The following is a 27,610-nucleotide window of genomic DNA, read 5'->3' on the forward strand; positions in this document are numbered from 1 at the left end:
AAAATAAAGCCGTCCGTTCGCGCCCCAGAAGACGTTATTTGTGTAATGAAACGCGCTTCGGCCGGCTTTATTTTATATGCTGATCTTACAATCGTTTTCTTGCAAGTGTTTATCTCATTAAATTTGATACTACTTTTATGGTATTTCACTATTGTGAGTCCCTATTATTTTCTCAGTATTCCATCTGCCTGGGAACATCCGTGTCTTGAGGATTCATTGATTGCCTTCATTGGTGAGTGCTGCAGCTTATGTTAAAGGCCCGGGCTGGGGTTTAGAGCCACAAGCTATCCTTGCTTGCCATCTGGTAAGCCTGCATTCCTGATGTTGTCTTCACTTTTGGTGGTGGTTTTCTTAAATTTTTTAACCCCTAGAAGATTTTGCACCAATTGTGTTTTCACTGAACTTAATATTAAACACAATTGTTATAGTTTCATTTGTGTGTTTCATTACCACTTGTTTATTACCACTTATTGTAGTAATTTGTTTATATACTTTATAACAGCGCAACTACATTTTTTCCATCGTATATTTTGTATGTATATCACTTTTTAGTTGCTGCTTTTTGTAATTGTTCACTTAGCGCAGCATATTTTTTTTCACTACTGGAGTCAACCTGCACTGGGCCCTGTAATATAGTATATTCGAATTAGAGTATATACCACAAGGATTGGTAGGGGGACTACAGTTTAAGAAGTTGGAATACCTTACAGTAGTGAACTGCGGTAGAGGAATTGTGCTGCTGTACCTAGTACCCTCTGCAATAGAAATAAATATAATGCAGGGGTTAACTATATATAATGAGGGATCCAATTACTGAGGCATTGCAGCTATCAGATGCTGGGTCCGAAAGCCCAACTGAAGTATACAAAATCAATCTAAAAAAAGAGTGGTCTGATTGGAATAAATAGATAGTATAGAGTTGGTTATAAATGCTCCTCTCCTTATAATGTATATTAACAAGGGGGGGAAACAATAAGCTAATATTAGCTGTATTCAAATCTTTGAAAGATCAGCCGTGCTGGCATTCGTGACCTTTCGCACAGGATATTGTGTGCAATGTTATATTAGTATAATTGGTAACTAACCACAAGATGGCATCGGTGTACCTAAAAAAAATAATATGCAATATCCTCATCACTGTGCTGGATAACTAGCCAGAAACAAGACTGATCTTCAAAGACATCTAAAGAATTTGTATGAAAACAATGGGCCCCGGCCTGACATCCAAAGCTGCAGCCTCTCGCTTCTCACAGTGCCAAGAAAGAAAGTTACCAAATTTGTAGATAGACAAGGGGAGCCACTGCGGTATCCAGACCGTCTGCTGGATCGCAGTTCTGTCCCCACGTCTGTAAATTAAATACCTCCCTCCCGCCAATCAGCGTCCTTCCTGGGCATCAAGGAACAAAAAAAAAAAAAAAAAGCACAAAACTCTTCTTGCATGACAAAATGTACAAGAGCCTACAACCCATAAAAAAGGAGAACATTCCCGGTACACCAGACCTTAAAAGACAGTCAAAAAGGAATAGTAAAAACTGGAAAAGAAGCTCTCAACGCCGGCCGCAGTTAAGCGCAGGTTCCCCTTCACTGAGGAAGACGCACAAACCTGGGCAAAATGTTTCAAAGGTGAATGCCTCCCTCTCCAAGATCTTTGAGGACTCAGGGACCCTCAATGACCCCATGGATAAGAAAATAGAAGCGCTGCTACAAGAAGAAAGAAGAAGAGCATTAGAAGCAGGAGCGGCGAACCTAAATCTGGCAATCGCGTATACATGCACTGCTCATATCTCATTAGCCTGGCTAACTCAGCTGCAAGAATTGCTGGAAGGGGACATGCCGAGGGAAGGGTTAAGACCATCCCCACACTAACCAGAGCAGCAGCCTTTATAGCAGACACCTCAGTGGAAGTTTAACCAACGACAGCCCTAATTAGCTCAGCCAGGAGAATCCTGTGGCTGAAGTCATGGCGTCCTCCATTCTGGCCATCACCTGGGCGCAACTACTCATGAGGCCTCTACAAAATCACCCTCTGGCCTAGTGAGGTGGCAGCCCGATGTCCCTGGAATCGGTCAAAAAATTGCTTTGCGGTGGCTCAATCGTCTTTGCTACACTGAAGGAGGCAAACCAACCCGGTGGGGATCACAGGGGTAATGAAACTCCCACTGATCTCAAGCCTCAAACATGAGGGAGCTAAAAGCTGTAGAGAAGGCCCCAAGGTTATTTTGAGCAGCTATTTGGTGCAAAGATGTCCAAGTCCAGTCAGACAACGCCACAACCGTGGCATATCTTAACAGACATGGAGGAACAAAGTCCCCTCACCTAATGGGCCCGACAGAGAGGATACGGACACGGGCCAAACCAAACATCAGGTCCATCTCAGCCGTCAGTCTGAAAGGTATAGACAACACCCTGGCAGACTTTCTAAATCGAAACTTGTTAAAAACAGACAGCGTTCCCCCCCCCCCCCTCTGTTCAGACATGGTGATCTGGCCAGTAACACACTGGATGAAAGAGTAAGAGACCACTTTGGATAGCAGGACTGTCAGTCTAGGTAATACACCAACAAAAAGAATCCATACTCTCCTGGTAACACTTGTTAAACAGTTACAGCAAAAACCTTTATTTCTTTTAGGATAAGGATTGTACATAAATTAGCAACCATATCAGTGTTAAATTGTTTGTCTCAACACTTAACTGCAACATCTACAGGAGATCTGTTCTTTTGGAAGACTTATTGGCATAATCACCAGGTAAGAAAAAAAAAATGTAAAAACTAAAAAAAAGCCTTAAAAACAAAAACGAATGCAGCTGCCACATTCAATAATTGGTAAGCTGCAATAATATAATGGTTTAATACTGCATTAAAGGTGGCATGAGGGTTCAGCACCAAAACGACAGAGCTTTAAAAGAAAAGTATGGGTTTTATTTTATTTTTAGATTCATACTCACCGCGATGGATGGAGCATCAGACTGATGCTCCATCTGTCCCCAGCCATCTCTGCACCGAGAACCCAGTGAATCGCTGAGACTGCCATCAACCAGGGCAGCTGGCAGATCCAGACTTGGAATTTGGATGACACGCTGCCCCGACTGATGGCAGTGACGTCAGCGGAGAGCGGACTTCAGCCCGCTCTATGAGGAAAACAGGTCACAGGAGTGCAAAACAAATTGCGCTCCTGTGATCCTTAGGAGAAGCCCAGACTAAAAAGCTCAGCCTAGACTTCTCCTTTAAGGACTTTATCCACTCGCCAACACTTGCTGTAAAGGCTTTCCTGCGCTCTGTAAAGGCTTTCCTGCGCTCTGTAAAGGCTTTCCTGCGCTCTGTAAAGGCTTTACAGAAAATACTGCCCACGCAGGCTTGTGCTGGAGCATGTTACACCCTACCTAAGTGTAACATGCTCCAAAAGGTGAACGTATCCTTTAGACCCCTTTCAAACTGAGCTGCTTTCCACCACTGAGAGAATGCAATGGCTCGACGAGAAGGACTCCTGTCAACACTATCTGCGTTGATGTGGGGAATCAAGTGGATTTCTTTCCTGCAACCTGTGGTTACAGGAGAAAAAAAATAAATAAAAACATTTCCCCCCATGTATGGCCACCCTGAGGAAAAAAAAAAAATTATGAGAAATAAAAAGGTGACAAATACAGTTTACAACCCTGCCAAGTCAGTTTCACACCTGGTCAGAGAATCCTTGCACAGCAAATTCTGGTCCAATTACCTCTCATCACATGCACATGGAGTGCTAGCCTGAATACATTTCTAAAGTTAAAGAAAAAGTACCATAGTTTATTTCAATTTGTCATTTAAAGCTGAATTCTTCCAACTTGCATGATGATTAGACAAGTTGGAGATTGACAGTCCTATGTCCAAACCAAGAATGCTTTACATTTAGTGAGAAAATGGCAAGGCAGGGCATGGAACCCAGAAGCCAGAGGATTACTGTAGTAGGGGCTACTGCGGTGATTCTTTACTTCCACTGGAATCAGGTATTTGTGCAACAATTTTTCAAACGCTTTTTTTTTTTTTTTTACGTTTCAGGAATTAAAAAATCAATAGTAAAGTTTTTTGTAGAATGTGAAAGATGATGTTACGCTGAGTAAATAGATGCCCAACATATTGTAATTGTTTTTAATTTTACACTTAAAAAAAAAAAACTATCACTTATTCCGATTAAAAGGAATGTAAACATCCCTTGTAATATGAATGGTGTCCTCTTCATTGAAAGACCCCACATCTCTCCTCCAGGCTGAAAAGCATCAAATCAAAAAAAAAAAAAAAAAAAAAAAAAACATATCTGATGCTTTTTAACTGCAGCTGCCGCTATGATTGTTCTTACGGTGCACAGAATCGCTGGAAGAAAAGAATATCCTAAAATGATGCTTGCAGCTACAGGCATCATATGACATACTGCGGGCGGGAAGTGGTTAAGATACAAACTATGTAAACATATTTTACAACCAGGCTGAAGGATTTAGTCTTTATGCAATCACATGAAATGACAGCTTTAACCCACTGACCAAGTCACATATTAACGAAAAAAAGAATGAGCAAAATACTTTTAGTGCAATCATAGCAATATAAAGCATGGCCATCTATCACAATTTTGTAAAAACTGGAGAATACAAAAAAAAAAAAAAAAAAGAATGACAATGTTGAAAGCAAACTAAGCATAGTTATCCTGCAGAGGGCAGCAAAACATTTTGGATATATTTTACACATTAAAGGGTCACTAAAGGAATTTTTTTTTTTAGCTGAAATGACAGGGTATAGAGACATAATAGTTAACTGATTCCTTTTAAAAATGATTAAAAATAGATAAAAACCAATCATATAATGTGCCTGCAGTTTAGTTTCGTTTTTGCGGTTGTTTGCTGGTTCTCTGATGTACAGAGAGCCAATATAGAGGGCAGTCAGCCAATAGAGAGCAGTGATACTTTGTCTAAAACTCCTCAGCACCAATCCAGTTTCGTTTTACACACAGTAATCACACCTCCTTGATTAGTGACCACAGTGAGAAATCTCCCAGTACTGTGGTGATCAGGAAACAACCAGGAAGTGTCCAGAACAGAGAGGATTTACAGCAACATCAAAGCAAAAACGAACAATGAGGACATGAAACCAGGACTGCAGTAAGGTAAAGGAAGCTATTTAGCTAAAAAAAAAAAAAATTCCTTTAGTGACCCTTTAATAGGGCGTCCTTTTCATGGTTGCCCAGGAATTTGATACCTAACCTGACAAGTACATTTTTGGTTTAATACTTCATCTCCAGTGCAAGAGCCATTTCCAGGCATCACCTGCAGCAAAAATTAGATTTTTGGCGAGATACTCCAAATAGTAACATGTCTAAAGGTATGCAAGCCCAGCAACTTTCCTCACTAGAGCCCAGCAGCTGATAATTATGAAACCACTCCCATTGGACCTGAACAGAGAAAACTTTACTGCCACGATAAGACCAACAAGCCCATTATGATAGTATATGGTGCAGATGACAGGCTCTTTTTAACGACTTCCTGGCCAGCTTATTTTAACCATATAGCCGGGTGGTTGCACGCTTATTTTGGGAGGAGGTAATAGGGCATCCTCGCATCTGCACGCCTGAGGCACGCAGCTGGAGAATCATGCTACCACTGTGCCCACTGGACACAGCAGAGCGATCGGTACCAAGACACCAGCTGGCCAAGGTACCATATGAGCCTTGTGACCAATCACAGCAACCACATGTTCACCAGTAAGAATTCTTTACTATTGTGAACTGACTGGTCACGGTGATGACATGGTACAGGGCCAATCACAGCAGCCCTGTACCATGCGATAGCCAATAGACCAATCATAGCATTGCAATAGTAAACAAGTCATGAATGAAAGGCAATCCTGACAATTAAAAGGATTTCAATTCCAATGACAATCTAACCCAACACACACACACACTGTCCGCGCTCAGCGCCCCCACATCAGCCGCAGTGTTGCCAGACCAGTGTAGCTAGAATCAGGGTTCCCTATTGCCACCAGACCAGTTTTACAGACCACTGCCACACAGTGTATTGGTGCCAGTGTATGTGTGCGCACATGTCACCTCTGCAACCTGCTGATGTCTTCAGACCCTTTCCCTCTTGAAAACCTCCATAACAAGAAAGTCCTGGGCACCCAAAAGGCACAGGTATACCCAGGACGCATGACGTTGCTGGGTGGGTTGTGCATATTGTCAAGCGTGTAAAAGTGGTTGTGCAGACTTTGCCATTCAAATCATTTCTACTATATAGACAGAAGCTGGGACAAAGCTATAGAGAAACTTTGTTTGAAAAATAACCAGACCTTGGAATCATTAAAATCATTAAAAAATTAGGCCGGCCATAATCTCCACCGAGATTCAAACCATTATGGGCAGGCTAAATGTACCAAGTTGATCAATCAACTTGGGTACAACCAGCCTGACAGATTCTCTTGCGGTTATCGCTAGCGGCTCCTATAGCAACCATCAATAAATCGCCTTCTTCCAGCGGGGTCGGCTACCTCCGCCCGCCCCCCCTGCTGGGAGCAGACAATTGCTCGGGAGGAGGGACTCCGTCAGCACTTCTTTTATGCAACCTGTGGACATTCACACCGTGTACGGCCTTGCCTGCCTTAGCTCTGACAAGAGTTTTTCTTCAACTGGCAAATCAGTTCAGGAAACAAATGTATATACATAACCATCCTGCATGCGATTTCAAAACATGCCGTTAAAATATCAAATTGCACATCAGCATGTTCATGTGCCATTAATTTCAAGGACACCTAAAAATTCTGGCACGTGTAGCCCAAAAGAAGAATTTGGTTTACGTAATTGCAGTGTGATTGGTCATGCTAAAAGCGTGGCAGAATCAAACCACGATTTAAGAGACCATTAAAATGATAGATAGATATCTATATATTTTATTTTAATTCACAGACCTACAGTCTGGTATGGATTTGGAGGGGACACCCCCACGCCAAAATGTGAAAAAAAATAAAAAAATAAAAAAGACCATTATCCGAGCATGAAACCCGGTAGGTCAGGAAAGGGTGTAAAAGAGCGAGCGTCCCCCCGTCGCCCACCCCTTTCCTGAACTATACTAGTCCACAAGCCCGCAACATGGGAGTTGGGTGCTTTGTGGCATGGGGGTCTGCCCGCCCAAAGCACCTCCACCCCGCCCCCCCCCCCCCCATGTTGATGGGGACAAGGGCCTCTTACAGACAACCTTGGCCGATGGTTGTTGGGGTCTGCAGTGAAATGTAAAAACAAAACACAGTCCTTTATTTAAAAAATAGCTTTGTCCTCTCCCGTGCCACCAGTCACGCGCTAAAAAAAAAGTATCAGGCAGAATCAGGGGAAGAGAATCTTGTTTTCAGCAGGTAACCGCTGGCGATTAAGACATCGATGCGGGAGACGACCGCCCTGGGAGAAACAATCCCTGCTATTTTGAATGGTACCAAATCACAGCACAATGTCGCCCAATGAATCGCGGTAAAAACGCGCAAACAGAATCGCGATTTTTGCATAATTTTCCTGCAATTCTGCGGGTGACAATCGCAACAGATTTGCTCCACAATTTGGTGCCATGCTAAGTAACAGGGAACGCAAGGGTGATTTGCATTGATTCAAAATCACGGGTAGAACTGCAGCGCTTCTGTCCTCAAAACAGAACGATGTGGTGTGAATGGAGCCCAAGTTTGCTGGGCTACAAACACAATAGGGTTTAAAGCGTTTGTAAAGAAAACTAAATATATATATATATACATATATATATATATATATATATACATACATACATATAAAATTTGACAAATTTGCTTGGAATCTAGGAGCCAGCTAAAAAAGTGTGACATGTTGGGTATCAATTTACTCGGTGTAACATTATCTCACACAATATAAAAAAAAATTGGGCTAACTTTACTGTGGTCTTCTTTTTTAATTTAAAAAAAGTGTATTTTTTCCCCAAAAAGGTTCACTTGTAAGACCGCTGCGCAAATACGGTCTGACAAAGTGTTTTAACGACCGCCATTTTATTCTCTAGGGTGTTGGAATAAAAAATATATATAATGTTTGGGGGGTTCTAAATAGAGGGAGATGGCAGTGAAAACCACATTAGAACTGCTGTTTTGCTACTTGTAATTCCAACTGCCACCACAAGATGGCGCCATATCACAGAAGGAAGCTTAGGCTTGCAGAAGGCCGTGGCCTCAATTGCAGGCCAAATCTTCCCCCTGTGAAGGCCGCGGCCTCAATTACCGGTGGGCACAGGCCCGCTGCGATCGCGCCACGTTCCGGCCGGTAATTGAGGCCGCGGCTTTGCGGCCTTCTGCAGGCCTAAGCTTCCCTGGGCGCCAGGTTTTTGGCGAGCCCTGAATATAATATATATGTGTGTGTAATATGTAAAGAGAATATATATATATATATATATATATATATATATATATATATATATATATATATATATATATATATATATATATATATATATATATATATATATATATATATATATATTTTTTTTTTTTTTTACATAATATACACACACACAAATTTAAATAACCACGTCATACTTGCCTGCTCTGTGCAGTGGTTTTGCACAGAAGATAAGCCCTGATCCTCTTCACGAGTCCCTTGCCGGCGCTCTGGGCCCCTACCCCCTGCTGAGTGAGCCAATAGCAAGCCGTATGCTGTGGGAGCACCCATGCATGCTTGCTTCCGAGCCAGGTCTGTGTCCAAAACAGTAAGAATGGCTCAGCCCCCCCCCTTTATTGGCTGGGATTGACAGCAGCGGGAGCGAATCGGGAGAGAGACCGGGAGAGCCTCGGGTCTGGTGCACACCGCTGGATTGAGATCGGACTTATGCAAGTATTATGGCAAGTATAAAGGTTGAAGGTTTAACCTTATGCAGTCTATGAATACACATACATAGTTGTGCTCATAAAGTTTACATACCCTGGCAGAATTTATAATTTCTTGCCCATTTTTCAGAGAATTAGTGATAACGCAAAAACTTTTCCTTTCACTCATGGTTAGCGTTTGGCTGAAGCCAATCAATCAACTGCGTTTACTCTTTTTAAAATCAAAACGGCAACAGAAACTACCCAAAATGACCCTGATCAAAAGTTTACATACCCCAGTTAAGACAGTGTATTGCCCCCTTTAACATAAATGACAGCTTGAAGTCTTTTGTGGCATTTGTAAATGAGGCTCTTTATCTTCTCAAATGGCAAAGCTGCCCATTCTTCTTGAATGTCCTGTAAATTCTTGGACTGTCTTGCATGAACTGCACATTTGAGATCTACCCAGAGTGGCTCAATGATCTTGAGGTCAGGAGACTGATATGGCAACTCCAGAACCTTCACTTTATTCTGATGTAGCCAATGACAGGTCAACTTGGCCTTGTGTTTTGGATCATTGTCATGTTGGAATGTCCTGGCTGATGAATGCAAATGTTCCTCCAATATTTTTTGATAACATACTACATACTTCATCTTGCCAAACATTTGGATACTTTGTGGCATTTGTGTCGATTCGAACATGCAGCCCATCTTTCTTCAAGTTCCTCTGATTGTGCATTTTGAAACAGCCACACCACGTTTCAGAGAGTCCTGTATTTCACCCGAAGTTATTTGTGGGTTTTTCTTTGCATCCCGAACAATTTTCCTGGCAGTTGTGGCTGAAATGTTAGTTGGTCTACCTGGAGTTTGAACTGATTGACATTCCCAATTCCTTGGATATCTTTTTATATATTTTTCCCATTTTATACAGTTCAACTACCTTTTCCTGCAGATCCTTTGACAATTCATTTGCTTTCCCCATGACTCAGAATCCAGAAACGTCAGTGCAGCACTGGATGAAAGCTGCAATGGTCTGCCAGGATAGATAGTATGTGTGTGTATTATATATTTATATATATATATATATATATATATATATATATATATATATATATATATATATATATATATATATATATACATACACACACACACACACACACACACACACACACACATATATATACACACACATACATACACACAAATAAATAATTACAAGCAAAACATATTTGCAGGGGTGGATGGTTACCTTGAATAGTCATTCAAACCCCCTGTGTGTCAACTTGTGTGCATGTTCCCACCTCCTGTGGAGAAGTTATTGCCCAGCTTAGTTTAGAAAATACCGAGATTGAGCCGTTTATCCCATCCTACAGGTCGTTTATGAATAAATTAAATAGAATTGGTCCAGGGACAGAACCCTGGGGGATCACAATTTCCACTCTGAACCAGAGTACTCCCCATTGATAACTACCCTCTGAACTCACCCCTGTAGCAAGTTTTCAATCCTTGTACTCACCCTATAGTCCATGCCAATGGACCTTACTTTGTACAGTAAACATTTATGGGGAACTGTATCAAATGCTTTTGCAAAATCCAGATACACCACATCTACGGGCCCTTCTTTATCTAGATGGCAGCTTACTGCCTCATAGAAGGTAATAGATTGGTGTGGCAATTCGATGATTACTGCTAATACCATCTTTATTACTAAAATTTTGTATATAGTCCCTTATCCCCTCCAAGAGCTTGCATACTATTGACGTTAGGCTAACTGGTCTGTATTTTCAAGGGATGCATCGCCCCCTTTTTTTTATATTGGTGCTCCAATCAGCTGGTACCATTCCAGTCAGTAGATTGTTCGTAAAAAAAATATGAACAATGGTCTGGCAATTACTTGACTAAGTACCTAAAGGGAAAAAAAAAAAAAAACTTATAATACAAGTGTCAGAAAAAGTGGGTAAGACTTAATGCCATTGCACAAGCGACCTGCAATTTTGGATCGCTCAGGTGTGAACGGGCTTTACCAACATGTACTGCTTGTTTCAGACAGACATAAGTAAGGGAGAAAAGGGAGGAGAACTTTACAAGCAGGCAGAAAAACACAGTAACAAACAAGTTCATGAAAAATAGTTTACATGGTTATTAAGTAGTGGATGCATTTGGATTATTGTTTGGAGGATAAGGATATTATTGATATTATAGTGTCACTTTAATAAAGGCTTACAATAAAACCATCTGGATCAGGTCATGCTTGCTTTTTAAATGATAAAATAAACTGGAAGCAAACTACAAATTTACAAAAAATGATACCTACAGCCTACATATACACTATATTTACTTTAGCTTTCCATTTAGTACATAAAAGCATTCAGTACAACAATTATGAAATGCTCATAATATACAAGCAGCATAGCGTACACTAGTGCAAGGATGACCAGTACATGCCACAGCATGGAGGTACGCAAGGCAGTCCTGAGCTCCAAAACAAACAAACATTCTCCGACTGGCAGACAGAAAACACAAGGCTAAGTTGGCTAGCACAAAAAAAAAAAAAAAATCTATAAACCAATTTATCTAGACCCGAGCACAGAAAAAATAATAATAATTATAATGATATCCAAATTATGTTAAATACAAACAGCTCACCCATAAATGAACGGTAGACACATTTTGTCACATATAAAAATAATTATCTCTGTATTCAATAATGTATATATTATTTTGCTGCAGCAAATTTAAAGTGTGTCACAAGAGGGAGCCAAAATTATGATTGAAAAGGAAAAAAATTAATTAAAAAAAAAAAAAAGTTACCGTAGTCATTTCCAAGAAATATTTCAAAAAGGACAGCCAATAAACAGCATATATCTAAACACTTAAATGATGTAAGAAAAAGTATACACACCAGATTTTAAAATATACAGTACACTACATTATCAAGCCTTCCAACTTACACAGAAGGAAAGGTTAAGCTTAAATTGTAAGTGGCAGCCACCTTCAGTTAGGACCATTTGGCTTTAAGGTTTTCTCTCTATATGTATAATAAGTGTGTATGTGTATATATATATATATATATATATATATATATATATATATATATATATATATATATATATATATATATATATACACATACATATACATACACACACACACACACACACACACACATATATACACACACACATATATACACACACACACAATTTTTTGGACAATATAGAAATTGGTAAACATATGAGAGAAAAAAAAAAAACTTTTACAGCTTACCTTTGTAGTCACAATGCACAGACAGTCCATGGTTCATACATAATCAACAAAATAATAGTTGCATAGCTAAACACCAAAAATCACAAATCAATCCAAAAATCGCATGACCGTGAAAAGAAAAAGCAGCACATCAAGTAGTGTTGTCCAGTGAAAAGGTTAAGGTGTACAAAATTAAAAGGAAAAAATAAAAAATTAAAGAAGCCAGCAGCCCCTGGAACAGAGAATGATCAATTCTTAAGGCGCTCATCTATTTTTCATTATCTATGATTAAAGAGCTTGAAAATCCCACAGAAAGTAATATTCCAGGGTTTATTCCACAGCAGTTTAAACGCTACTTCATTAATTCCTCCTCTCACAGATTTTAAGACATGATGCTCACAGTGAGTCATTTGCTGAAACACCATATAAAACAAACTGTGATCTAACACATTCTGATAAATAATGCATCTTCCGTAAAAAGGTGAACGCCTTTTTACTAGAGTAGAAGCACAGACAGAAAACTACTCCAGGATATGTAAAGATCAGCATTTGACCATTCTAGCTTCTGCAGTCTGAAAATCAATGACTTTCTTGGCCAGAATGAATGGAATATTCCATGTTGTAACTACAGAGGAGGGGAGCTTGGATCACCACAAGTCACAACGGAAGATTCAAAGTATCAAAATGACTAAAGAAGTCATTGTAATTACATAAGAAAATACGCTATACAATATGCTTGACACAAGAAGTCTATGCATTTAACAAAAAATAAATAAAAAAACTTACAACCAATAACCTGGGCTCAGCTCTACACATGTTAAAAAATATTTAGTTCACCTTTATGCACTTTTGCAAAAAAATAAAATAAAAAAAAGTCCCAATGCATTCCAGAGTTCTTAAATGGTTCTAAAGGCAGAAGGTTTTAAAACTTTAAATTCATTCTCTGTCCAATCTGAATGCCCAACTGCAGTGGCTCTCTCCCTCCTCACAGGGAGATTGACAGCCAATTGCTCCTGCTGCTACCAAACAAGCAGGTAAGTAGAACACTTAATAAAAAAGCAAAAATGTTTTAAATCATTTAAATCATTTAAATACACTAAAATGCTGAGCTCTTTTTTCCCAAAATAAATGCTTACATTTTCAGATACTGCTATTGTCTGCCCACTCCATCCTGCAGATGGCTGGACGTACCCCAGTGTTGGATGTATGGCCCCAGAAACTCACGAACGACCATGCGCAGCTTTGTTCTCTACCCACACACGTGCAGTTTAATTTCACACGCAACTCCACATTCTGCAAGAGCAAAAATAGTGGACTGCATGTGCGCGAGTCGCGAATCAAGCTGGGAGTGTGAGTTTCCGGTGCCAACTGCCAAGCATCCAAAGCTGTGTACATACTGCCATCTGCGGGATGATGCTTTATTTGTAAAACAGAGCAAAGCAATTTAAGAGAAGCATTTATTTTTATTTTTTTAAACCCATCATACTTACCTAGGTGGATGCTGCATCGGTCCCCTGCCACCTCTGCAATGAAAACCGAGCAACCGAACATCGCTGATGGCTTGGTTCTCACAACTCCCTGAGCGGAGAGCTGCTGTCAGTCAGCAGCTCTCCTCTCTGCTCCTCCTCACTCATTTGAGCGCTGAGCTGTAGAGGAGTGGGGGAGCGGCCGTCTCAGTTTCTCATCAGCTCGCGGAGAGGCTATGACAGGCATCAGTCCAGGCACCTGGCAGATCCCGACTTCCATTCCCGTGATGTCAGCAGAGAGCGGACTTCAGTCTGGAAACGGGTCACAGGAGTGCCAAAAAAAAAAAAAAAAAAAAAATCGCACTAGTGTGACCCATAGGAGAAGCCCAGCTAAACGAGCTCTAAACTAAATGCAAAAGAGATTTTTTTTTATTTTAAAATCATTCTAAGGTTAACCACTTCCATACCAGGCACTTACACCCCTTCCTGCCCAAGCCAAATTTTCAACTTTCTGCGCTGTCGCTGTTTAAATGACAATTACGCAGTCATGCTACACTGTACCCAAAATAGAATTTTTATTATTTTGTTCCCACAAATGGAGCTTTCTTTTGGTGGTATTTGATCACCTCTGGGGTTTTTATTTGCTATGCAAATAAAAAAAAAAATATGAAAGTAAATTTTTTTTCTGTTATAAAATGTTGTAATTAAGTTTTGTCCTTCACTGATGGGCACTGATAGGTATCCCTGGCTGCACTGGCAGGAATTTTGGGTGGGCACTGGTTGCCAGCTGCCTGGGCATTACTTGACAGCTGCCTTGGCACAGATTGGCATTCCCTGGTGGTCTAGGGGGCATACCTGGTGGTCTAGTGTGGATGCCCATCCCTAGTGGTCCTGGGCAGCATACTGGTGGCCCTGTGTGGGATCAGAGGGGGTGGCTGCACTGATAAACTATTAGCACAGACCCCCCCCCCAGACCCCCCACCCCCCCGTCAGGAGAGCAGCCGATCGGCTCTACTCGCGTCTGTCAGACGCGAGTGAGGAAAAGCCAATCAGCGGCTCTTTCTGTTTACATTGTGATTGGACACGGCTGATCACGTGGTAAAGAGCCTCTGCAGGAGACTGACACCACACGACGTCCAGTCAGGATAACAAAATCACTTCCCGGACTTCCTGGACTTCAATTTGCTATTAACCGGGCGGGAAGTGTTTTTTAAAAAAAAACATTCCAATACTTGCTTTCCCTCAACCCCTAACATTTACCCCAGCTCTCTCTCTATTCAATACTGTCCCACAGCTGCAGACCTGCTCTCCTCGTGTGACACACTACTGCTAGGAGTCAAATCCTGTGAGGAGGGAGCAGGGGGTAGGACCAAGCTGTGCTGTTTGTCTACAAACGCACACACAGCCGGCTCAGGAGTGCCTTTGCACGAGTGCCCACTCAGCAGACAGCTTGCTTAAAGCGGAGGTTCACCCGTATATATGACTTTTTCCCCTTAGATGGATGCTCGTTTTGTCTAGGGGAATCGGCTAGATGTTTTAAAATATGAGCCGTACTTACCGTTTACGAGATGCATCTTCTCCGTCGCTTCCGGGTATGAGCTGCGGGACTGGGCGTTCCTATGTTGACTGACAGTCTTCCGAGAGGCTTCCGACGGTCGCATCCATCGCGTCACGATTTTCCGAAAGAAGCCGAACGTCGGTGTGCAGGCGCAGTATAGAGCGGCTTCTTTCGGCTAATAGTGACGCGATGGATTCGACCGTCGGAAGCCTCTCGGAAGACTGTCAATCAAGAAGGAACGCCCGCTCCCCAAGACCCATACCCGGAAGCGACGGAGAAGATGCATCTCGAAAACGGTAAGTACGGCTCATATTTTAAAACAACTAGCCGATTCCCCTAGACAAAACGAGCAGGAATCTAAGGGGAAAAGATCAAAAAATAAATAAATGGGTGAACTCCCGCTTTAAGGGGCACTTGGAAGACAGCAGGAGACTTGAGGAGGCAATATCCTTGCACGCAGCAGAGCAAGTATAACTTTATTAAAATAAAAACACAGTCTTGAGCAGGATTGAAAAAAAAAAAAAAAAAAAAAGAAATCGCCACTAGAATACTCATTATCTCTAGCACTTTTTTAGAGTCCTTTCACACCAAGACCGCCCCGCAGTCACGGTAAAGCGCTGCTCGTTTTAGCAGCATTGCAGAGCCGCTTTGCGGACAGGAGCAGGGTGCGTTTAACCCCAAATAAAGGGTTGAAAGCGTCTCAATGGGCACCCCAAATATGCTGCTTGCAGGACTCCCCCCCCCCCCCCCCATTACCAGTGTGACTAAATTGCCTGAAAAGCTCCTCAGTGTGAAAGGAGTCAGAGTTGTAAAGCAAAATGTTTTTTCAGCTTAATGCAATCTATGCATTAAGGTGAAAAAACATCTGATACTGCCCGCCCCCCCTACACTTACCTGACCCCTAAAAAGTCCAGCGCGCGGTCCGGCGATCTTCTTCGCCGCTCAGCCTGGCTGCTGATTGAGAGCAGCGCAGCCATTGGCTGGCGCTGCCGTCAATCACATCCATGACACGGCAGGGCCGTGTGATACAGTGAGCGGCTATGGCCGCTCGCTGTATCACGGGAGCGCGCCCGCAATTAGTGACCACCATGCGAGCTCTCGCATGACTGTGGTGACTAATTGCGGAGAGGACCAGAGAGACAGCCGCTGAAGGACACCAGAAGACATGGATCAGGGGCACTCTGTGCAAAACGAACTGCACAGTGGAGGTAAGTATGGCATGTTTGTTATTTAAAAAAAAAAAAGCGCTTTAATCTAGTGGGAATGGGTTAAACACAGCTGTTTGAAGTTGGGCTATGAACACCCTGGCCTCTTCAAAACATGGAAAAGAAAGAAAAAAGAAAGAAAAAGAAAGAAGCCATCATCCACAAAAAAAAAAAAAAAAAAAAACACACACTTCTGCTTAGAGCAGAAAAATGCCCCATAACACCTAGTTGTAAACAGAGCCTTAAATTTGGCAAGCCATGGACAATCAACTAAAAGATACCAACACGTATATCAAACTTAGAGGAAATCCTACAGGAGACTATAAAGAAGAATTGTCTGATCTGGTATATAGAGGAAGACAAAAAGGTGTCCGGAATAAGAGAGAATACAAGTACTTGGTACCAGACACATGCAGGGTACCCATTATATACACAATACCTAAGATACACAAATATGCCCAAAAACCTCCTGGGCGACCCATTATAAATTGAATCCAATCCATTAACTCTAGGTTGGGTGAATACGTGGATCGTTTCATGCAACCATTGGTGCCCAAAACCCGAGCGTATCTAAGGGATACAAAACATCTCATACAGATCTTGGAATCTATTAATATGGATACTTGTGATACTTATCTGCTTGCCACAGCAGACGTGGCCTCACTTTATACAGTGATCAATCATAAGGAGGCCATTGATGCGTCCAAATGGGCTTTAAATAAATTTAGCGATCTGGTGTCAAAGCAAAAACGTTTCATCTTGAGGAGTCTAGCCTACGGTTTGCAACACAATTACTTCTGGCACAAATCAGAGTATTTTAGACAGCTAAACGGAATAGCTATGGGCGCAAAATATGCACCAAGTATCGCCAATATCTATATGTCGAAATGGGAGGAGACAGCCATATATGCTGATATACCGGAATCTTTGGTATTATATAAGATTTATAGACGACTGCATAGTGGTATGGAAAGGTGATGAGACCTCACTGAAACAATTCTTTGACAAACTGAATGAGAATGGGAAAAATATAAAACTCACTTATACAATCAGTGACAAGACTATCCAGTTCCTAGATTTGGAAATCTCTTTGGAAAATCAGAGAATCAGTACAAAAACGTTCAAGCCAGTGGATCGTAACAGCTACATCCCAACAGATAGCTGTCATTACGAACCATGGCTGATTAATATACCAAAGGGACAAATGACGCGGATTAGGAGAAATTGTTCGGACAACAGTACTTTCCTAGATCAGGCTAATCTCATAGGTACCAAGTTTATGCAAAAGGGCTACAGCGATGAATTCATCCAGGAAAAAATTAAGGAAGTCCAGAATATCCCAAGGGAGAACCTTATTCTACATAAAAAGACTGTAAATTTAGAACAAGTACCACCAATTATTTTAAATTTCAATGTGCAACACAGGCAACTTGAATCTATATTTAAAAAATATTGGCCGATTCTTAAAGCTGATAGGCAACTTCAAAGTGTACTACCTGTTGCACCCAAAGTGGTATACCGAAGAGCCCCTACAAAGATTTGGTGGAAAAAAGTGTCCCAGACCCACCGGACAAAGCCGATAAGTTGACCTTTTGGCAAGGAAACGTTTTTTTTCCCTGTAAACGCTGTTTTGCGTGCAGGAAAACAGATCAAAACGGACAAAAATGTTCCAGTTTTTCATCCAATGTGACTAAAAAAGAATATAAAATTAAAAAGCTAATAACATGCAGGACTGAGGGAGTTGTATATGTGCTCCAGTGCCCATGTTTATTGCAATAAGTGGGACGCACAAAAAGATCGATGTGGAAGCGAATAAGGGAGCACGTACAAAACATTGAGAAAGGTTGTGTGGAGCACAATGTTTCATGACATTTCGAACAGTGCCATAATAAAGACCCAAGAGGACTCAAATTTTGGGCCATTGATAAGTACATACCCCACTGGAGGGGGAGTCAAAGTTAGGGAGCTCAGTAAGTGCGAATCTCGGTGGATACATGAGATGGTCACTTTGGCCCCTAATGGCCTCAATATTGAGTTTGATCTCAATTGCTTCATCGCAGATTTTTAATATAGGCGTTTATTCTTGGATTAAATATATTCATTTATATATATATTTTATTTTTATTTCTTGCTATGTATTGGCTCATTATTTAGTATGTGTTCATGTACGAGTATGGATCATGAGTAGAGTGGCCATCTGCTCCTGGTTGTATTTATTGGCCCATGCACCACATTGGTCAAACTATGAATATAGCACATATTAATTTTTACAAGTTGTTTACATGAGTGTCTTTATATACTATTATTGTGTATTTTCATGTATTAATATTATCACCCACTAGGGGGGGTGATGGTTTTTGTTCATTCCTTGTCTTTCTAGACAAATAGGTATTTGTCGTTGTTTTTATTATTTCTACCACTGGAGGCAGTGTATCATAGATCGCAGTGGTTTTTTAGTATTTTGAGCCAGTATTTTATTATACTATCTTAAATAGGTATTTTTAAACTATAAGTAAAGTTTTAAATGTTTTTTATTATTGTATTAAAAGCTTGTGATGTTCACATTAATCTTTGTCAAAAACTGTATAAGTCAGCCGACAATGATGTGAAGGATCCACCCTCCGCTCTTGCCTCCATTGCCAGCCTGTATAAAGAGACAGCTGACATGGTCACATGGCAACCCATGAATAAGTCACGTGTCCAGTGACGATACGCGTGGGGGAGGAGCCGAGTGACGCGATCGACGGGAGATCCGTCCACCTGAGGAGATCGCTGAAGCACTGAGCAGCGTTCTTTGACTTTACAGCTGAGCCTTATACTATCGAGGTTTCTGTGAGTGCAATCGCTGTATTGCAATTTCTCCCTTCATTTGATCAAACGTTATTTGCACCATATCTGTTTTTCCTTCCTTTTATATGAGCTGCATTGCCCTGAAGGAATAGGCTATCTAGGGGGTGAAGTCTGAACACACTGAATGCTCCATGAACATAGGACTGTGTTTGCCTTCCCTCCTGACAGTGTTTGTACTGGTTTGCTGCTTTTTTCCATGAAGATTGTATGCTGGTTTTAAACAGGACTTGTTTTGTTTATTTCTAGCACTTCACTGGTTGTTTCCTTATGTCACTTATTATTTAGTGTGTCACTTAGGAATAAGTTAATATTAGCGCAACACACATATTTTATCATATCACTTTTGGTTTTGTACACCTTTTGTGTTTGCAGCTGTATTATTTAGTTTATATATATATATTTTTTTTTATTTTTTTTTCCTTGTTAATCAGAAGTAGTAGCGCTGTAGTACCACACTATATATACCATGATTGATATACACTGTGTCAGACTTACTGCATGCTCCTATTTAGGGCTAGACATGGGCTTTAACCACTTGCCGACCGCGCACCGTCGAAATACGTCCACAAGGTGGCTCTCCTGGGCGAGATCACGTAATATGACGTCCGACGCGTGAACGGAAATTGGGCGCGCGCGCGCCCCCCCGCCGTTCCCGATGATCAGATTCGATGCAGAACTGATCAACCACCAGGTCCAGGCCAATAAAATCTGGCCTGGACCTGGTGATCGCTCTAACCAATGGTTGTCTTCCCCTGGCAATGTTTTGTAAACATTGGCAGGGGAAGTACTGCTCTCTCCCTCGTGTCGGTCTTTCCGTTCCAGACCGAGAGGGAGAGAGCATCTAACCGTGAGTTGCACAACACTACACTGACACCAGGTCACGTAGGCACACAATTCACCCCCCGATCACCCCCCAAATTAACCCATTCACTGCCTGTCACTGTGTCACCCAGTACAGCAATCAGATTTTTTTTTGATCGCTGTACTTGTGTCATTAGTGACAAAAATAAGTGTTAGGGTAATCAGTCTTAGGCCCTAAAAAGTCTAGGGACCCCCCCTAACCCCCCCCCCCCCCAATAAAGGTTTAACCCCTTCATTACCCCCTGTCACCAGTGATCACAGTATAGGTGTCACGGGTGACGCAGTTTAGCTAGTTAATTTTTTATAGCATCAAGGCACCCGCCATATTTTTTGCTATAAAGTTTTAACCCCCTGATCGCCCGGCGGGTGATCAAAGTTTGGTTTTAGCGCCAGATAGGGTCTGCGTCGCCCCAGGCAGCGGCCAATAGCGCTAACACCCACGCACGCACCATACGCCTCCCTTTAGTGGTATAGTATCTGATCGGATCGATACTTGATCTGATCAGATCTATACTAGCGTCCCCTGCAGTTTAGGGTTCCCAAAAACGCATGGTTAGCGGGATCAGCCCAGATACCTGCTAGCACCTGCGTTTAGCCCCTTCGCCCAGTCCAGCCCACCAAAGTGCAGTATCGATCGATCGATCACTGACACAAAACACAAAAACACATAACTGCAGCGTTCGCAGAGTCAGGCCTGATCTCTGCGATCGCTAACAGTTTTTTTGGTAGCGCTTGACTCGGTCACTAACAGGTCAGGTGCTTTTTTGCCTGTGAATCTCACCACTGTACCCCTAAATTTAGAGCCCAAAATGGCAAATCGATGGTACAGTGATGAAGAGGCCTACTTGTTTATGAGCCTGACAGATAGTGATGAGGAGGTCACGCATCTGTCAAATTCTTGCTCAGAATACGATCCTGTAGACGACAGTGGCTCCCTGACAGATAGCTCTGACGACGGAGTGGTCCCTGCTAGGGTCAGGCGTACCAGACCCCGATCTTCTGCTGTCGCTGAGGTGCAAGAACCGCAGGGCTCTCGTATGGAGGAGAGAAGTACTAGCGCCGCTATTCCTTCTGGTGAACTGGCAAGCACCAGCGGCCTAGTACATCCTGGTCATATATCCAGCACTGCAGTAACACTTGGTGACGTGGCGAGTCCCATAAGTGCAGTTCAAGCTGGAGAGGTGGCAAGCACGAGTAGTGTCCCGCTGCCACCAAGAAGAAGACGACAAAGACAGGCCCGTCCCCATAGTGCCCTTCCTGCTGCATTCGCCAATCCTGATTGGGTACCCACCACTTCTGCAGCACCCGTACTTCCCCCATTCACTGGCCAACCCGGAATTCAGGTGAATACAGTTGATTTTACGTCACTGGATTTTTATTCGCTGTTTTTCACCGAAGATCTCTATAGATCTATTGTGGACCAAAGCAATTTGTACGCTGGTCAATTCTTCGCCGCTAATCCCCAGCTGTCCCTTGCCAGAGATTGGAAGCCAATTACGGTTTCCGAATTTAAGATCTTTCTGGGCCTTTCCCTCATCATGGGCATTACTAAAAAGAGTGAGCTGCGGATGTATTGGTCCACGCACCCAGTTCACCATATGCCCATTTTCTCTGCCTCCATGGCCAGGACACGATACGAGCAGATCTTGCGGTTCATGCATTTTAGTGACAATGAACTCTGTCGTCCTCGGGGAGACCCTGAATTCGATCGGCTCTACAAAATTCGGCCCCTCGTAAACCACTTCAACGAACGGTTTGCAGCCTTGTATAATCCCCATCAAGTTGTCTGCGTTGATGAGTCCCTGGTTAAGTTTTCTGGCCGCTTGTCATTCAAACAATTCCTTCCCAGCAAGCGTGCCAGATACGGGGTCAAGTTGTATAAGCTCTGTGACAGGGCAACAGGCTATACATCTAGCTTTATGGTTTACGAGGGAAAAGACAGTCACGTAGAGCCGGAGAATTGCCCTGATTACATAGGGAGCGCTGGTAAGATAGTGTGGGAATTGGTGTCACCCTTATTCGGAAAGGGGTACCACTTGTACGTGGACAATTATTACACAAGCGTGCCACTTTTTAGTCACCTTTTTGATTATGAAATTGGCGCATGTGGCACCGTGCGACCTAATCGCCGGGGCATCCCCCAACGGCTTGTAGAATCCCGTCTTAATCGGGGGGAGAGAGCCTGCTTACAGTGTAATAATTTGTTAGCAGTGAAGTGGAGGGATTCACGGAATGTTTTCGTTCTGTCCACGCTTCACGCAGACACGGCAGTCCAAATTCCTACGGCGGCTGGTGTTGTGGAGAAACCCCTCTGTATCCACGAGTACAACCTTAACATGGGAGGGGTGGACCTCAATGACCAGTTGTTGGCGCCGTACCTAATTGCCCGGAGGTCCAAACGCTGGTACAAAAAAGTGTCAGTGTATTTGTTTCAATTGGCTTTGCTGAACGCTCATGTGCTATACAGAGCTTCAGGACGGACTGGATCCTTCCTAAAATTCCAGGAAGAGATCGTCGAAGCCCTTCTGTTTCCAGATGGTGCTGTGCCCCACCTTCCCAACGCAAATGCAGTGAGCCAGCTGTATGAGAGGCATTTTCCTTTTGTCCTCCCTGGTACCCCTACCCAAAAAACCCGCCAAAAAAGATGTTGTGTCTGCAGCAAACTCGGATTTAGGCGTGACACCCGCTTTTATTGTCCCGACTGTCCTGACCAACCTGGTCTCTGCATTGGTGTATGTTTCAAACGCTACCACACACTAATTGAGTTTTAGCGTAGGGTACAGCACCACACAGTCCTAGGCACACCAACACAGGGTCTCGGAATATGTGATGGCCATCACATTTTGAGAGACCATAATCTGCAAGGTTCAGTTTACAGTTTTCTTACAGTTTTTATAAAAGTGAAAAAAAGTGGAAAAAAAAATTAAAAAAACTCACACAAAAACACAAAAAAAATATAAAATAAAAAATCCAAAAATAGTTGTGGTTGTATTTTTCTCCTCTCTTTATTGTTCTCTTATGTTCACTCTCTACTGTCCACTCACTATTGTTCTATATCTATTCTCTCTATTTTTACAATGTTTTATTGTATTTGCTTTGCAGGTATGGTATGTTATACTGTAATGTTTGTTTTATTGTTAACCATCATTTGTTTAGCAGGTACGCCATTCAGTTGCATCGCGGATTTATTTAGCGTGACAGCAACAGCGTTTGCTCCCACGATTTATAAAGCTGTGACTCCAACGCTGTAGGAGGTGATTTCACCACCACGGTTAAAAAAAAAGCATATATGCCGAAGCATGGGGGCAGCGGAGCGATTTTGCTCCTAATGCCGCGTACATACGGTCGAAATTCCGACGGAGGCTTGCCCATGGAAAAGTTCGACCGTGTGTATGCGGCATAACTTTTTATGCGGGAGGATGCCCCCATGCTTCGGCATGTATATTTTTTAGGCACAGGTTGCGTTAAAAAATGTTTTATTTTTTACTGTATTTATTTTTTTGGTATTTGCTTTGCAGGTATGGTATGGTAAGATCTTAATGTTAAAATGTAATGTTACTTTGTTATAATGTTTAACCATCATTTGCTTAGCAGGTACGCCATTCAGTTGCAGCACGGATTTATTTAGCGTGACAGCAACAGCGTTTGCTCCCACGATACATAAAGCCGCGACTCCAACACTGTGGGAGGTGATTTCACCACCACAGTTAAAAAAAGAGCATATATGCCGAAGCATGGGGGCATTAGGGGCGGAGGAGCGATTTTGCTCCTAATGCCGCGTACATACTGTCGAAATTCCGTCGGAAGCTTGCCCGTGGAAAAGTCCGACCGTGTGTATGCGCCATAACTTTTTATGCGGCGTACATACGTGTGTGAGCGGCATAACTTTTTTGCGGGAGGATGCCCCCATGCTTCGGCATATATAAATGGTGCGTGTATGCCCATCATTAGAAGTGGGTGGATGAAGGGAGGTATTCTAATGGTGGGCATACCCACCGATCAATCTTTTTTTCGTTCAGCCAACAGGCTGCATGAAAAAAAAAAAAAGATTACAATACATGTCCAACAAGAACCATCAACGTATGGTATGTTGCTGGACTTTGAATGGTTATACCAGAATGATGCCTGCGGGTTTAGGTATCATCTTGGTATCATTCTTTTCAGCCAGCGGTCGGCTTTCATGTAAAAGCAGTCCTAGCGGCTAATTAGCCTCTAAACTGCTTTTACAAGCAGTGGGAGGGTATGTCCCCTCCCCGGATATAAACTGCGCCATTGGGAAAGTGGGAAAACATTTTATCACACCGATCTTGGTGTGGTCAGATGCTTTAAGGGCAGAGGAAAGATCTAGGGTCTAATAGACCCCATTTTTTTCAAAAAAGAGTACCTGTCACTAACTATTGCTATCATAGGGGATATTTACATGCCCTAAGATGGCAATAAAAATTATAAAAATAAAAAAAAGTAAGGAACAGTTTAAAATAAAATTAAAAAAGCAAATTAAATAAAAAAAAAAAAAAAAAAAGCACCCCTGTCCCCCCCTGCTCTTGCGCAAAGGCGAACGCAAGCGTCGGTTTGGCGTCATATGTAAACAGCAATTGTACCATGCATGTGAGGTATCACCGCGAAGGTCAGATCGAGGGCAGTAATTTTAGCACTAGACCTCCTCTGTAAATCTAATGTGGTAACCCGTAGAGGCTTTTAAAGGCTTTTAAAAATGTATGTAGTTTGTCGCCACTGCGCATTTGTGCGCAATTTTAAAGCATGTCGTGTTTGGTATCTATGTACTCGGCCTAAGATCATCTTTTTTATTTCATCAAACATTTGGGCAATATAGTGTGTTTTAGTGCATTAAAATAAAAAAATATGTATTTTTGCCCAAAAAAATGCATTTGAAAAATCGCTGCGCAAATACTGCGACGTAAAAAAAAATGCAACACCCACCATTTTAATCTGTAGGGCCTTTGCTTTAAAATAATATATAATGTTTGGGGGTTCAACTTAACTTTCTTGCAAAAAAATAATATGTTTTTATGTAAACAAACAGTGTCAGAAAGGGCTTTTTCTTCAAGTGGTTAGAAGAGTGGGTAATGTGTGACATAAGCTTCTAAATGTTGTTCATAAAATGCCAGGACAGTTCAAAACCCCCCCAAATGACCCCATTTTGGAAAGTAGACACCCCAAGCTATTTGCTGAGAGGCATCTCGAGTCCATGGAATATTTTATATTTTGACACAAGTTGTAGGAAAGAGAATTATTATTATTTTATTTTATTTTTTTTGCACAAAGTTGTCACTAAATGATATATTGCTCAAACATGCCATGGGCATATGTGGAATTACACACCAAAATACATTCTGCTGCTTCTCCTGAGTACGGGGATACCACATGTGTGAGACTTTTTGGGAGCCTAGCCGCATACGGGACCCCAAAAACCAATCACCACCTTCAGGCTTTCTAAGGGTGTAAATTTTTGATTTCACTCCTCACTACCTATCACAGTTTCGGAAGCCATGGAATGCCCAGATGGCACAAAACCCCCCCAAATGACCCCATTTTGGAAAGTAGACACCCCAAGCTATTTGCTGAGAGGTATGTTGAGTATTTTGCAGATCTTGCTTTTTGTCACAAAGATTTGAAAATTGAAAAAAGAAAAAAAAAATATATATATATCTTTCTTCATTTTCAAAAATAAATGAGCGCTGTAAAATACTCACCATGCCTCTCAGCAAATAGCTTGGGGTGTCTACTTTCCAAAATGGGGTCATTTGGGGGGGTTGTGTGCCATCTGGGAATTCCATGGCCTCCGAAACTGTGATAGGCAGCGAGGAGTGAAATCAAAAATTTGCACCCTTAGAAATCCTGAAGGCGGTGCTTGGTTTTCGGGGCCCCGTACGCGGCTAGGCTCCCGAAAAGTCCCACACATGTGGTATCCCCGTACTCAGGAGAAGCAGCAGAATGTATTTTGGGGTGCAATTCCACATATAACCATGGCATGTGTGAGCAATATATCATTTAGTGACAACTTTGTGCAAAAAAAAAAAAAGTTTGTCATATTCCAGCAACTGGTGGCAAGATATAAAATATTCCATGAACTCAAAATGCCTCTCAGAAAATAGCTTGGGGTGTCTACTTTCCAAAATGGGATCATTTGGGGGGGTTGTGTGCCATCTTGGCCTTTTATGGCCTTCAATACTGTGATAGGTAGTGATCGGTAGTGAGGAGTGAAATCAAAAATGTATGCCCTTAGAAATCCTGAAGGCCGTGCTTGGTTTTCGGGGTCCCGTACGCGGCTAGGCTCCCAAAAAGTCCCACACATGTGGTATCCCCGTACTCAGGAGAAGCTGCAGAATGTATTTTGGGGTGTAATTCCACATATGCCCATGGCATGTGTGAGCAATATATCATTTGACAACTTTGTGCAAAAAAAAAAAAAAATTGTCATATTCCCGCAACTTGTGGCAAAATATTAAATATTCCATGGACTCAACATGCCTCTCAGCAAATAGCCTGGGGTGTCTACTTTCCAAAATGGGGTCATTTGGGGGGGGGTTTGTGCCATTTGGGCATTTTATGGCCTTCAAAACTGTGATAGGTAGTGAGGAGTGAAATAAAAAATTTGCGCCCTTAGAAATCCTGAAGGCGATGCTTGGTTTTCGGGGTCCCGTACGCGGCTAGACTCGCAAAAAGTCCCACACATGTGGTATCCCCGTACTCAGGAGAAGCAGCAGAATGTATTTTGGGGTGCAATTCCACATATAACCATGGCATGTATGAGCAATATATCATTTAGTTACAACTTTTTGTAATTTCTTTTTTCTTTTTTTTTTTTTGTCATTATTCAATCACTTGGTACAAAAAAAATAAATATTCAGTGGGCTCAATATGCCCCTCAGCAGATTCCTTGGGGTGTCTACTTTCCAAAATGGGGTCATTTGGGGGGATTTTGTGCTATTTGGGCATTTTATGGCCTTCAAAACTGTCTTAGGTAGTGAGAAGTGAAATCAAAAATTTGCGCCCTTAGAAATCCTGAAGGCGGTGCTTGATTTTCGGGGCCCCGTACGTGGTTGGGCTCCCAAAAAGTCTCACACATGTGGTATCCCCGTACTCAGGAGAAGCAGGAGAATGTATTTTGGGGTGCAATTCCACATATAACTATGGCATGTGTGAGCAATATATCATTTAGTGACAACTTTTTGTAATTTCTTTTTTTTTTTTTTTGTCATTATTCAATCACTTGTTACAAAAAAAAAAAAATATTCAATGGACTCAACATGCCTTTCAGCAGGTTCCTTGGGGTGTCTACTTTCCAAAATGGGGTCATTTGGGGGGGTTTTGTACTTCCCTGCTATTTTAGCACCTCAAGAATTGAGATAGGCAGTCATAAAATAAAAGCTGTGTAAATTCCAGAAAATGTACCCTAGTTTGTAGATGCTATAACTTTTGCGCAAACCAATAAATATACGCTTATTGGCATTTTTTTTACTAAAGACATGTGGCTGAATACATTTTGGCCAAAATGTATGACTAAAATTGAGTTTGTTCGATTTTTCTTATAACAAAAAGTAGAAAATATCATTTTTTCTCAAAATTTTCGCTC

The 27,610-nt window shown here is 41.9% G+C and overlaps 1 protein-coding gene across 13 annotated transcripts in view; it reads right to left on the bottom strand.

The window, feature by feature from the left end:
- DLG1 (discs large MAGUK scaffold protein 1) overlaps positions 1 to 27,610 on the bottom strand; it is a 370,222-nt gene that overhangs the window by 290,667 nt on the left and 51,945 nt on the right. Inside the window, exon 1 of one of the 13 annotated variants that reach the window (XM_040349487.1) lies at positions 12,095 to 12,564. The exons of the other annotated variants lie outside the window; for them this stretch is intronic. Coding sequence (XP_040205421.1) covers positions 12,095 to 12,124 — 30 coding nt within the window. The 5' untranslated portion in view covers positions 12,125 to 12,564. Of the gene's footprint in view, positions 1 to 12,094; positions 12,565 to 27,610 lie in introns of those variants that run through there. 13 annotated transcript variants of the gene reach the window in all.

This window comes from Rana temporaria, chromosome 4, assembly GCF_905171775.1.
Source record: "Rana temporaria chromosome 4, aRanTem1.1, whole genome shotgun sequence".
Taxonomy (NCBI): domain Eukaryota; kingdom Metazoa; phylum Chordata; class Amphibia; order Anura; family Ranidae; genus Rana; species Rana temporaria.